Raw genomic sequence first — 14,074 nt, forward strand, 5'->3', positions numbered from 1 at the left:
TTCAACACAATATATAAGAGCAAAGTACTGAACTAGATGGTCCAGAAAAGAAACTGATCTCTGTTGGAATGTTTCCAGGAGAAACAGACAATTTAACATAGTTTCAGAATCCAGCTGCAATACAAAATGCTTTAAATGACAAATACAACATAAAAAGACTGGGAAGCCTTTAATTTTAAAAAGGTGGGAAGTAGGGGAAAGAGAAATGTGCTTAGCTTCAGTTAAAGCCATTTAACTGTGTAGATGCTTTATTACAATTATGTCATGAAAATTCCCCAGATGTTATCCATTTTAGAGAAAGCACTGGAAAATAAAAACAGTTGAGAGAAAATGTATCAGCCAACTGATTTACTCTTGTAAGATATAAATTTACATGCTTCGTCGTAATAAGTATCAATGCCATTTACTGACTAGCAGAAAAGTTAACTGTCTTGCGTAAACATGCATTCAAATATAATACAAGGCATTGTTATATAAAGAACACCAACACAGTAAGGCACACTACCACTAATATCAGCTCTCATGCAACTTGTAATTTTTATTGATGCTTCTTAAATAAATATTTATTTTTTTCTCCATTCGGAAAAACTGAGGTTCTTTTTATACAAAAAAGGCTCAAAGACACACAGAGCAGACTGGGCTCTCTAGCGGAAAAAAGGTAAACATGTATGAAGGAATAATGAACAAGAAATAACTGTATAAGTAAAGAACTATGTAATTTCACAGCTACCTCAGATTATTATTTCATCCTCAGGCCAGTCAATTAATCTGTGTTTATTTAATACAGTACTGAGCCAGTCAAATATATAGATTGTTCCTAAGGCTGTGAGATGTTAAGAGTGACATGCAGCCCTTATTCTGACTGGCTCAGTACAGAGGCTGTGGGAAGCGAGGAATTTACTAATTTTTAGTATCTCTATATCTTTCTCTATATCTATCTCTCTCTCTCTCTATATATATATAGATATAGAGATATATATATACTTTTTGGTAGAAATAGAGATACCTCTCTCTATATATATAGATATAGAGATAGATATATACTTTTTGGTAGAAATGGGGTCTCGCTATGTTGCCTAGGCTGGTCTTGAACTCTTGGGCTCAAACGATCCTCCCGCCTCAGCCTCCCAAAGTGCTGGGATTATAGGCATGAGCCATTGCACCCAGTCATGAAGCAAGTTATTTTATAATAACAGTATTTTTATAATCCTTTACATTAGATAAAGGAATTTCCACATGCACGGTCTCATTTAATCATTACAACAACCTGGAAAGAAGGTCTTGGAATCCAACTTTTCCTACTGAGAAAACCGAAGATGAGAAAAATTTAGGCACTTGCTGAAGACTACTGGGTTATAAAACAGAAGAGGAAAGATGAGATCCCAGATATTCAGACTCTAAGTTCAGCTTTCTCCATTAAACCACAGATGCCTGCAGAGTGTGCTAGACTAAAACACAAGAGCCATTTTCTTTCCAAGCTGAAAATGGGAAAGAGAATAATATTAGGAAGAAGAAATTATTTAAGTAGAGATCCCTGGGTAACACTATACCTACAATTGCTCTATATATTGCTTAATTTTCAGTATAGAAGCTCTATTCCAGATGATATGCCACAGAAAATCTACTCCACAAAATGATTATATGTGGCCAGGCTAGTTCAAGCATCATCAAATTCATGGGATGAATATAAAATAATCAGTGTTTTGCCATCCTAATAGAAATGTAGACTGGGGCCCTATGATTTCATTAAAATGTCCAGCCAAGGCAGGATAGAATGAATAAAAAGGAACTTTTGAAAGATACACAGATTTATCAATCTACAAATAATAGAAACATAGTTATGTTTCTATTATTCTACTCCTTAGCTGAGGGGAGACAATGTAGCTTTTTACACTTTTTATATTGTGTTAATATTAGTACTCCTTAAAAATACAAATATACGTATTTATTAGTACTCCTTAAATATATATATGGATATATATATCCTTAAATATGTATACTTACATATTTAAGGAGTACAAATAAATACTCCTTAATCCATTATATTTTAAATATTTATTTATAAATATTTATTTTTTAAATATTTATGTAAAATATAATTATATAGAGATACGGTCTCACTATGTTGCCCAGGGTGGTCTCAAAATCCTGGTCTTAAACCATATTGCTGTCTCAGCCTCCCAATGTGCTGAGATTACAGATGTGAGCCACCATGCCTAGCCTTACTTTAAGTCTATTAATTGAGATTAAGAGAAATACTGACTTAATATGGTTACTGACTGGTTACTCATAATAGATTATATTATAGGTTTTACAAGTGGCATTAAATAAAATTATTTTGCAGAGCAGAGATTCTGAATGGGGAAAATGCCAACCGAGAGTCACTGTGGGTCATGTGAGATGGCTGAGGGAAGTGGGTTGCCCATGTTAAAAAACAAACAAAAAAAAGGTATTATCACACTCATGTATCTGACCAAAAAAAAAAAAAAAAAAAAAGGTCTAGAAACCACCAAAGTGAAAGTTTGTCAAAAAAGTGATAGTCATCAACTCGCGGATGCCTGAGTTTTAAATTTACAAGTTTAATACATGAAAAAATTTTTGAGTGACTCAATCCACCCTCACAATGAGGTAAAAATACCTGCTATAAACATATTATATAGCCCATTTGCCTTCTTCTGTACAAGGATGAGATGCACCAGGCTGATCAAAACCTCTATCAAATGCCCTTTACATAGCCTGGAGAATTTTTTGTTCACTTTCACCTCAGTAAGTTACCTTCATTTACAAACAGCTAAGCAGTAGGGATTTAACAAACATAAAAAGAGATAGTGAAAAAAAGTATTCATTATTTTTTTTCACTTGGAGTTAGAAAAGGAGAAGGGGAGTTACGGGTGACGGTGAATTAAGTTTATGAAAATGAAAGAGTGGACTTCTGGTCGGGAGACTGATTGCATTACACCTCTCTTCAGCTGACAGCAAGTCAGCCTCAAGGGAACATGAAGTTGAACAAGGTCGACCAGCACTCTACGTTACGCTTGAGCCCCAAGAGAACCACTGTACATTTTACTCTCTTCACAGTGGTCGTCAAGTGACACACATGTAGAGTAAGTAACATCTTAACTGATGGGGATCAAAAGGTAAAATACTTACTTTATAAATTAACTTTTCTTTATCCTCTGTGACAGCTATAGAGACTGTGCAAGGTGAAGACTAATGGAGTAGAACACATCTTAACGCTAGCCCATGAGAAGAATGAGGATCAAAAGGTAAAATACTTTATAAATTTTTTCTTTTTCTTATCCGTCGTGACTGCTATAAAGACTGTGAAAGGTGCAAGCTAATGGAGTAGAACTTCCCTACATCCACAATGTATGGGATCTACTGTAGTCTACACAGTTGACAGTGTTAACATAAGCTTTACTATAATTCTATGGCCACCACCTGTCCTTACTCATAGCAGGTTTACAGAGAAGATAAAAGATCTAATTTCAGTTCTACTGATCCCATTGGCTTTATAAATTCTTAACTGAAGCCAAGCAAAAGGATTAGTAGAATACCATATGAAGAGAACAATTATGCTAAGAAGTGCTGAAAATTATAATAAAATCCAAATGATATACATGTATAGTTATAACTTAAGGGTCAAGAATTACATGTAATGTATATGTAGTATGTTAGCAGCAAATATTTAGCATGCCAAGTCTTTGGTAGAAGTATTTGTTGTTCAGAGAAATTGAGAGCCTTATGTGAAGGAAGGTTAAAATGTATATGAATTTTAATAAAAGATTACTCATCTTTAGAAAGATAACTTTAAATATTGTAGTTTCAAGATGATTTCAGTACTAATACTTATTAAATATAATTTTGACTAATTTATATCATACTTAGAGGCATAATTTTCTTTTAGAAAACTGGATTGTTGCTTTCCTTAAAAGTATCACCACTCCGATTTGTCATACAGATCTTTGTAGAATGGGCTTGAGAGATGACAGTCTCATTACGAAGGGCCAGGGAGAAGGCAGTAGGAGGAAGAATATGGTAATCAAGGTGGTTGGTTTGGTTTGGTTTTTACTTACAGTTTGTCAGGCTTTTGCAAATCTAGAAACCACCTTCTATCAATAGTGATTCCAACTGTGAGAACACCTGGTATGTATGAACTGGCATCTGTGGGTTTTTATAGTCAAGAAGGGATTAAGTGGATGAACTGTCAAGCACATGAGCATTCCTCCTATTTCTGCCGTGAGCCATCAGGCTTGAGTGAGCCTTAGTTACTTTCAGTCAGTTCTGACATATGGCATCAAGGCACTGCAATCCATTTCTCTTCCTCTTACAACTGATGATAGTGTTTGAAAGGATAACTCTGGACTTTCACTGGGAGGTTTTAGCTAGTAATTCCTACTCTATGAAACCATATATATCAACTGCTCAACCATTTAATTTTTTTTTTTTTTTTTAAATGAGGTCTCACTATGTTGACCAGGCTGGCCTTGAACTCCTGGGCTCAAGCGATCTTCCCACCTCAGCCTCCTGAATGGCTGGGATTACAGGCACATGCCACTGTGCCTGGCTACTCGAATATGTTTAAGGTGCTGAAGATAAATGTAAGCCACCATACTTTCCATGGCTGTATAACAGTCGCACAGCTTTTATAGTTTTTAAAATCTACTTGGAGTACAGTTAAGAAATTGATATTTATTATATTATTTTATATATTATATTATATTATTGACAAATATAAACTGAACACCCGTTACATGCCTATTATTGTGCTTGATAATGTGCTGAGACCAAAAAGCAATAAAAAGCATGATTGTTGGCCAAAAGGTAGTTAAGTTTAGCTGGGAAGAAACGCCAAAACTCTGAACAAAAGATTAAAATTGTGCTAAATCATGCTATTAGTTAGATATCTACTCACTTAACGCATAGTATGCATTTAACAAAGTCGTAAATGCCAGGGAAGTTTTCTAGATTTTATTTTATTTTATTTATTTATTTTTGAGATGGAGTCTTGATCTGTGGCTCAGGCTGGAGTGCAGTGGCACAATCTCAGCTCACTGCAAGCTCCGCCTCCCAGGTTCACACCATTCTCCTGCCACAGCCTCCCGAGTAGCTGGGACTGCAGGCGCCTGCCACTATGCCTGGCCAATTTTTTGTATTTTTAGTAGAGACGGGGTTTCACCGTGTTAGCCAGGATGGTCTTGATCTCCTGACCTCATGATCCGCCCGCCTTGGCCTCCCAAAGTGCTGGGATTACAGGCGTGAGCCACCATGCCTGGCCAGTTTTCTAGCTTTCAACGTTAGTATGCTTACCCCATAAGATGCCGCATTATGAAGAGGAATTAAACCACCCTTGTCCTGGGCATTAACATCAGCTCCATGCTCTAGAAGATATTCAGCTACTTCCAGGTTATTGTAGCCTGCTATTTAGAGTAAAAAAAATACAGGAAACGTGTCAGCTTAAAAGAAAACAAATACATACATATAAAATAAGGACCAGAAAATGTTAAGGTTTTAATACTTTTTGCTTCAAAAGTTAATACTATTATCTCATAATGGAGGGACTTCACAATAAGAAATTATACAAAACTATGTCAATCAACAGCATTTTACTAAGTAGTCCCATTTATGTTCAGCATGGCTTTCATCTTTTAGTACACTGTATCAGGTGTCCGAGAAAGGAAAAGGAGGCGTGGAGGCACTGGGGGGCGCTCACCTGCCAAGTGCAGAGGGGTTGAATTTCTGCCCTGGGTGTCTCTGCAGTTGATATTTTCGGGGGTACAGAGCTTCTGCACTCTTGCCAGGCAGCCCTTCTTGGCAGCATCCAACAAGGCAGCATCCCCTCTCAGTAAGTCCTGAATATCTGTGTCTCCTTCTTTTACCAAATCCAAAGGTGTATTTCCATCTCTGTTCTTTTTAGTTGGATCTGCCCCATGCTACAAAGAAGAAAAACCAAATGGGGTTTGTATTTTCTATAGTATCTTTCTGTAGTAAGTAGGTAGGTAGGTAGGTAGGTACTTAATTTACTCTACCTTTGTTCCTCCAGGGGAAGGTATCTATGCTATATGCATTTTGAAAAACACTTTGCAAAATTCCTACTTAGCAATATAATGGATCAGCTTTCTAACTATTAATACTACTCAGTAAAAGCTTCAGGATCAATGGTGATGATAAAGTAGGGAGACTGTTAAGTATCTTTGAGATAACTTGTTTAATATACTTTTTCTCTGATTCCAAGTTGTCTTTGGAAACCTATTTTACTTTGAAGAATAGCATGGATGTTAATTTTGACCAGATTCAATTACATAAAGATACTCAGTAGGTATGAAAAAGAAGAGAGTAAGACACGCTGGTAAAAAAGGACTTAATTCTAAAGGCCATCTTTAGATAAAGTTTGGTAATATTTTTAATATTTTTATCCTAAGTCTTAACATCTACCATGAAATTAGATATAAAGGTATTAAAATTAGAGATTTTAAAAGTTTAATTACCAATATCTATTAAATAAAGTAAATAGAAGTCAGTAATTTTTATTATAGGTTGGCCACAAACTGTAGTGGGCTCACTGAGGAAATTAGTTGTAAGTCAAGTTGGACAATGGATTCACAATGACTTGGAAGTTATTTCTTACCAACCAGTGATAATAAAAATGAGTATCAGATACTGTGTTTTTCTCAAGATTCATAAGAACATATTTGATATCATAAAAGTGAAGGGAGAAGAATTTTATTTAAACACATCAATTTTTTTTTTCTGTAGTTAAAAAAAAGCAAGAGAAAATCTCATAAATACACATCTGGTCATTTTTTAAAAATATACTTTAACTTAAAGTGAGCATAAATTATAGTTAGTTTCATATAACTACTAGTTTTTACTCTTTTACATGTATCTCAAATCTATATGAACAACTTTGTCTAGAGATTATCTTATATTTTAATAAAAATCTGTTATTAAAATAAGTTCTTAAAAGATAAAATGTTTAATGTTTACTAATGAAGAATGAGTTAGTTAACAATAATAAAATAGCCAACAAGGAAAAAAAAACCAACTAGATTGAAAAGCTTGTTTCTCCTGTACAATTTTTTCTGTTATTAATACTATAAGTACTAGATAAGCAATGCAAACTATTTCAGCTCTTTGTAAAACCTACTTTGATGAATTTTTATGACATGGACTTAATCAAACCATTTCAGATATTAAGCTATGTATCGTACCACATAAACAGTCTTCGGGGAAATAGAAAATGAGAGCAGTCTTTACAGCAGTATTGTTCTTAATAGAATAACATACCCCAACTTACTTTCAAGTAACAACCAAAATATAAATACAATTAGTCTATATTTCATAACTTTTTAAACTACATACTTTTAAAAGGAGCTTGCAGATTTCATACTTTCCTTTAGCTGCTGCTTCATGGAGAGGGGTAAATTTCCATAAGTCCGCCACATTGACAGAAGCCCCATGCCTTACTAAAAGCTCAGCCACCTCATAGTGTCCATATGAACAGGCATTATGAAGGGGCACCAAGCCACTAAGCAAAAGAAAATTATTTTAAAGTTATAAAACAAATCTTTGAGTTAAAATGATTCTTATAATAAAAATACTACCATTCTTCTACGGTACTGACTATACTGAACACTGCTCAAAAAGAAATACACCCACCTCTGTTCTTTAAGATATAGTTATCCATTTGTAAATAAGGAGTAGTAATTTCAAAAATGTCCTTTCAATGTAAAGACTTTTTCCTAAGTTTCTTGGGGATGGATATATACTCACAGCAATCCTTATCTTTATGAGTTTTACTAATGAAAACTGTATGCTTACTTATAAAAAATATAATGCAATTAACTTATTTAGGCAAGTTCTATCTTGGTAAAAAGTTGTTTAAATCATAGTGGTGATTGAATCATAGTGGTTTAATCATAGTGGTGATTCAGTGGTGACTTCCGTGCAGAGGTTTAAATACTGAGGTACCAAACAATGAAAATTCACAATCCAGGTAATTCAGAAAAGTATTCAGTGAGAAAAATGATGATGTCAACTGTAAGTGCTACTCAGATAAGAAACGGGCAAACTATTCTGAGAGGAGTCTAAGCTCTGATCAGTAAGCAGTTGACATTCTAAAAGGACAAAAAGATGCTCCCACAAAAGAGTGCATCAAAAGAACAAAATGTCGAACTTAACACATGGCAGAAGCAAAGTATTGAGTGCATTTTTTTTTTTTTTTAGTTTTGGGATGAAATATGCTAAGTGTTAAAATGAGCAATAGAAGCAAATGCTGCTTGCTCTCCAATACACTGTAACACTTTGAAAGCACTAGTGATATTGTTAGTGAATATTCATGTCTGATGTGTCCCTTTTAAAAGATAAATAAATACATAATAGTTCAATGAGGCCTAAATCGTGCAGTTTAATTCTACTGTGCACTGCTATGTAATTACACAGAAAGCTATTGGCTTATTTTGAGATGATGTGAAATTAACTCACAACACGGGAATTCCTATCAGTTAAAATATCTTTCTCACATTTCTAAGTAGCTGCCTTAGGCTTTGTCTAGACAAATTAAAATAATTTAACAAACTAACATAAAATATAGAGTATCTGAATTAGTAAAAATAAAATTATGCTTCTAGGAATACTGATGACTTTGGGATGGATGACTTCTTTTTAGAAGAGACTATACATTTTTAATAGCAAAAAAGAAGAATAAACAATAACTTACAGACTATATAAAAACATTCATATAAGGCCAGGCGTGGTGACTCACGCCTGTAATCCCAGCACTTTGGGAGGCCTGGGTGGATGGATCACGAGGTCAGGAGATCAAGCCCATCCTGGCTAACCCAGTGAAACCCCATCTCTACTAAAAATACAAAAAATTAGCTGGGCATGGTGGCGGGTGCCTGTAGTCCCAGCTACTCGGGAGGCTGAGGCAGGAGAATGGTGTGAACCCGGGAGGCGGAGCTTGCATTGAGCTGAGATCGCGCCACTGCACTCCAGCCTGGGTGACAAAGTGAGACTCCATCTCAAAAACAAAACAAAACAAAAAACAAAATTTATATAATGCAATAAAATACTATATACAAACATTAAAAGAAGGAGACTACTAAGTACTGATATGGGAACACTATTCAAGATACACTATTGGGTGGAAAAAGTAAACTGCAAAGCAGACCGTATAGGATGGTACCACCATTTGTGTTAAAAACCACTACCACCACCACAGCACACAGACAAGTCTATGCATTTACAGTACCTGGAGGAATACATTCAACATTTTAATGCTGTATCTCTGAGCAGGAGGTGGGCTGACAGGAAATTTTCACTTTCTATACTGTACATTTCTATGTTTGTTTTTTTTTTTTTTTTGAGACGGAATTTCATTCTTGTTGCCCAGGCTAGAGTGCAATGGTGTGATCTCAGCTCACTGCAACCTCCACCTCCCGGGTTCAAACGATTCTCCTGCCTCAGCCTCCCGAGTAGCTGGGATTACAGGCACGTGCCACCATGCCTGGTTAATTTTGTATTTTTAGTAGAGACGGGGTTTCACCACGTTGGTCAGGCTGGTCTCAAACTCCTGACCTCAGGTGATCCGCCCGCCTTGGACTCCCAAAGTGCTGGGATTACAGACGTGAGCCACTGCGCCTGGCACATTTCTGTTTTTTGTTTTGTTTTGGTTTTTTTTGAGACAGAGTTTCACTCTTGTTGCCCAGGCTGGTGTGCAACGGAGCAATCTCAGCTCACCACAAACTCTACCTCCTGGGTTCAAGCAATTCTCCTGCCTCAGCCTCCCGAGTAGCTGGATTACAGGCGTGCACCACCACACCCGGCTAATTTTGTATTTTTAATAGAAACAGGGTTTCTCCATGTTGGTCAGGCTGGTTGCGAACACCCAACCTTAGTTCATCCTCCCGCCTTGGCCTCCCAAAGTGCTGGGATTACAGGCGTGACATTTCTATGTTTTAATTTATGTTTTAAACAAAAAAATGAGGATTCCTTTTTTAATAAAGAAAAAAATCTAAGACTTCAAAAATATTTAAAATTTTTTTAAGCATGAAGAGAATGACTACCAAACAGCTAACTTCTAACACGTACCCCTTGTCTTTGGCATGGACATCGGCACCGTGGTGTAGCAGGTACTCTACAACAGACACGCGGTTGTAGCCTGCCGCGAAGTGTAAGGGCGTGGAATGCCGGCCCTCTAAGTCTCTACAATTCACATTTTGAGGGCTGCAAAGTTGCTTTCGTGGTGCACACACAGAGACAAACACAAAACAAACATTACTATTTATTCACAGGTTTTGCCCCCAAATAGTGCAACATCTTGGATAAATAAATTATAATTTTCTAATCAATATTTATTTCCAAAGATTAAACAATACAAATGTCTAGAAATCAGCACTACGCTTTACAGTGACTACAAATATTTATTATATACAGAGCAAATCAATGTTTTTCAACATTTCCTGACCAAAATCAGAATCAAATAGAAAAACCCACAATAAAGCAAGCATTTTCAATGCAAACACTGCCTTACTGTTTTATCTTTGTCTTTCCTCCCCGAGATACGCTATACTGTTTGTCATGGCACACCTGCTTGTGCTAACACCAACCTCAGTTGACTATGTAACTAGAGAGCTCTTGTCTTCTCTAATGTGAGTCAAGCGAGCAAAAAGGCTCTGGAAAAATTATTTTTCTGCCTGGGCCTCTCCCTCGGTCTTTTGATTGACTACAGCAAAGCTATGTAGTCAACAGGTCTTTACTTGACTTTTGGGGCAATGTTTGCTTACCTTTACAAGTTAAACTGGTTTTTTAATCATACCCTAGTTTTTGGGCTTTACTTCCATCTCTTTCAGAGATGTCCCCCTAATCTCTTCGGTGTCTCCTTATCTCTCTCTGAATGCTTCAATTTCAGCACAATCTAAATTGTAAGCTCAATTTGTTTACAAAGCAGCAGGATGCCACGTAAGGAATGAAAGACTATATCACCGGTGGTAGTAAGTGAGTAATGATAATAGCTGAATAATAATTTACAGTTTATAAAGAATATCAGCTGGGCGTGGTGGCTCACGCCTGCAATCCTAGCACTTTGGGAGGCCAAGGTGGGCAGATCACAAGGTCAAGAGATCGAGACCATCCTGGCCAACATAGTGAAACCTCGTCTGTACTAAAATTACAAAAATTAGCTGGGCATGGTGGTGCACGCCTGTAGTCCCAGCTACTCGGGAGGCTAAAGCAGGAGAATCACTTGAACCTGGGAGGCAGAGGTTGCAGTGAGCTGAAATCGTGCTACTACACTTCAGCATGGTGACAGAGCGAGACTCCGTCTCAAAAAAAAAAAAAAAAAAAAAAAAAAGAGTATCATATTCTTTCAGTGAGGAAATTATTATCTATGAAGTTGATAGATAACAAACCAGGGATGGAGGTTAATTTATAAATTAACTTTACAGATAAATAAATCAGGGATGAAGGTTAAGTGACATCCTTTTCAAATAGTTGGTAAGGGGTAGAATAAAGACTCAAACCCTGCTTTACTGATTTTTAACCTCCTGGTCTTTGTACTACATCATGTATCATTGCTTACTTTCCTAATTATCCAACTTGAGGGAAATGATCAGAAGAAAGGCAATGAAAATTAGAAAAAGCAAATAAAGAGGAGCAGACAATAGCATGCATACTCTAGGCTATAAAGGATGATTGCAGGGTCTTTGGGGATTTTCAGGCATTCACTAATTTTGCTACCACTTCCACCACTGTAATAAGCTATTATTACATAGAAATTAAGAACCTGAAAGATTTCTACGGATAGAGTAAGTAGGAGTGCTACGGGTTGAACGTTTGTGTCCTTCTGGAATTCATGTTGAAACTTAATCTCCAATGCAATAGAGGTAAGCAGGTGACTGGGTCATGCAGGCTCTTCCCTCCTGAATGTGGGCTTAAGGCCTTTCTCTAAAAGAGGCTTCACACAGCATTTGGCCGTTTTGCTCTTCCGCCTTCTGCCACGTGAGGATACAGCATGTGCCCCCTCCAGAAGAGGCAGCCACAAGACACCACCTTGAAGGCAGACAGACAGGGTCCCCACCAGACACTAAGCCTACCAGTACCTGGATCTGGAACCAGTACCCGCTCCTAGCCTCCAGAACTGAGAGAAATAAATTTCTATGGCTTAGAAATCGCCCAGTCTATGGTATTTTTTTTTATAGCAGCACAAATAGACTAAGACAAGAAGCTTTCACACAGGTAGGATAAAAACAAGCTCTTTTAAAGTGGTGTAATTTTCACACGACAGGAAGGAGTCTGGGTGGTAAGGGCAAGTTCACAATCTCATCAACTCCATACAGAAATGCACCAGCCTCTAAAATCTGAAGAGCCATTGTCATCTGGCCAGGTCAAATATCTTTTCATGACAAATGAGTCTGTGGCTATATTAATATATAAATAGCACAATTGACAAATTAAATAAAAACGAATAAATTAATACATAACTCAAAAAGAAAAGATGCAAAAATTGACAGTAAACACCCTCTATGGAGTCTGACATGATTGAAGCTTCTTCCTAATGCTGCTTTCCCCCACTGGTTCTCACATTCTAAATTAACTCTATTATTCTTCTAGCAGAGAATACTGACAAAATAGGAATAAATAGGGAATGAAACACAACTCAATTTGTGAGGCTACAGAAATAGAAGCCCATTCTGCTTATTAAATATTTGATTTTTAAGATTTAGAAATTCTTTATCTGTTTCAGTTTTCTTTCGAATGCCAATGTAATTTTACATCCTTCCTACCTACTTTTCATAATTTCAAATGCTTTATTCAGCAGGCAGCCTGTTCTTCTAATACCTCAATTCTAATACTTTCTAAAGTCTCTTGGAGAAGAAATTTATCAGGCCTAATTCTCTCTCAATTTGTGCTGCTTTGTTTACTTTTGCTACTTCCATTCCACAAATCAAAATAAATTTGCCCTTCACTGTGAATGGATTGTTTAAGAGACCTAAACGCTGTAGTATATATCTGCCTATCATGTACAAAACACATGGAATTTAAAACTGTGCACTTTAAAAATAAAGTATGTGTTAATTATAATAAGCACATAGAACAATTCTGGCACCGAGATGATCATGTTCTGAAAGGAAGCCTAATCGTTTCATCTTTAAGAATTTTCTTTTATTAGAATACATTTCAAGTGAAGTATTTTTAAGAAAAAATATATAGTTTTAGATTTAAGTCAATATAAAAATTTCTCCCTAGTGGCTATCACAACTAAAATTTACTATTGTTCTTTAAATAACTTAGATACTATTTTAAGTTGGAAGTGATCCTGGAAGTGCCCACATATCAAAACAAAAATAAAATTTCTAGGCAACAGAGCTCAGAATGTGTTTACCGTCACTTTCAACCAGTATATGTTATCAAGAAGGCTAAAATTAGTTTGCTAAAATCGCAAAAACGAAGTTTGCTTAAGAAGAGGTGACAAAGTTGACAGTACATTGTAAAAAAGTACTATGACTGTCAATAGCAAATTCGCTATTAACTTTTCTATAAAAATAAAGGCAAAGTCGGGTGCAGTGGTGCATGCCTGTAGTCTCAGCTACGTGGATAGCAGGCAGGGTAAGGCAAGAGGATTGCTTGAGCACCAGGAGTTTGAGGCCTGCCTGGGCAATACAGCAAGACCCTGGCTCTTAAAAAACAACAAAAAACAAACCCCAAAAGAACAACCTCCAAACAAAAAAACTTTTGCTAACTTCATCCCTAAGTGAATGATTATAGACGGGAAACGCGTGTTTTAAAAAAGCATATTCAGTATTAGAATATAACTATATTTGAAAAAAAAAAAACCACAACCATTGTTTCTATACCACAAATACAGACTGATAAAATTTTCTAAGCAAGTAGAGCTACGCAGGGAAAAAAAATCTATCTTCTGCATATGAATAATTCCAATGTTGAGGGATCACAGGAATGCTTTCCTAGAATAAATGTGTGAATCTCTGAGAAAAGATCAAGAAATATTGTTTCAAATGTCATCCTGCTAATGTCTGGGCTCGATCTAGTTTATTTATTTTGTGAATGCGGC

General features: G+C 36.3%; 1 protein-coding gene and 1 non-coding gene across 3 annotated transcripts in view; both read right to left on the reverse strand.

The window, feature by feature from the left end:
- The window catches only part of TNKS (tankyrase), a 227,584-nt gene that overhangs the window by 41,252 nt on the left and 172,258 nt on the right, over positions 1 to 14,074 (reverse strand). For both annotated transcript variants that reach the window (XM_077942368.1, NM_001261281.1), the window contains 4 exon segments: positions 10,093 to 10,238; positions 7,363 to 7,528; positions 5,714 to 5,933; positions 5,311 to 5,420 (listed from right to left, as the gene is read on the reverse strand). In XM_077942368.1, coding sequence (XP_077798494.1) covers positions 5,311 to 5,420; positions 5,714 to 5,933; positions 7,363 to 7,528; positions 10,093 to 10,238 — 642 coding nt within the window.
- Positions 3,015 to 3,111, reverse strand: MIR597 (microRNA mir-597). The gene has a single exon (NR_032636.1). It is a non-coding gene; the product is annotated as a microRNA mir-597 (primary transcript).

Source organism: Macaca mulatta, chromosome 8, assembly GCF_049350105.2.
Source record: "Macaca mulatta isolate MMU2019108-1 chromosome 8, T2T-MMU8v2.0, whole genome shotgun sequence".
In the NCBI taxonomy this organism is placed as follows: domain Eukaryota; kingdom Metazoa; phylum Chordata; class Mammalia; order Primates; family Cercopithecidae; genus Macaca; species Macaca mulatta.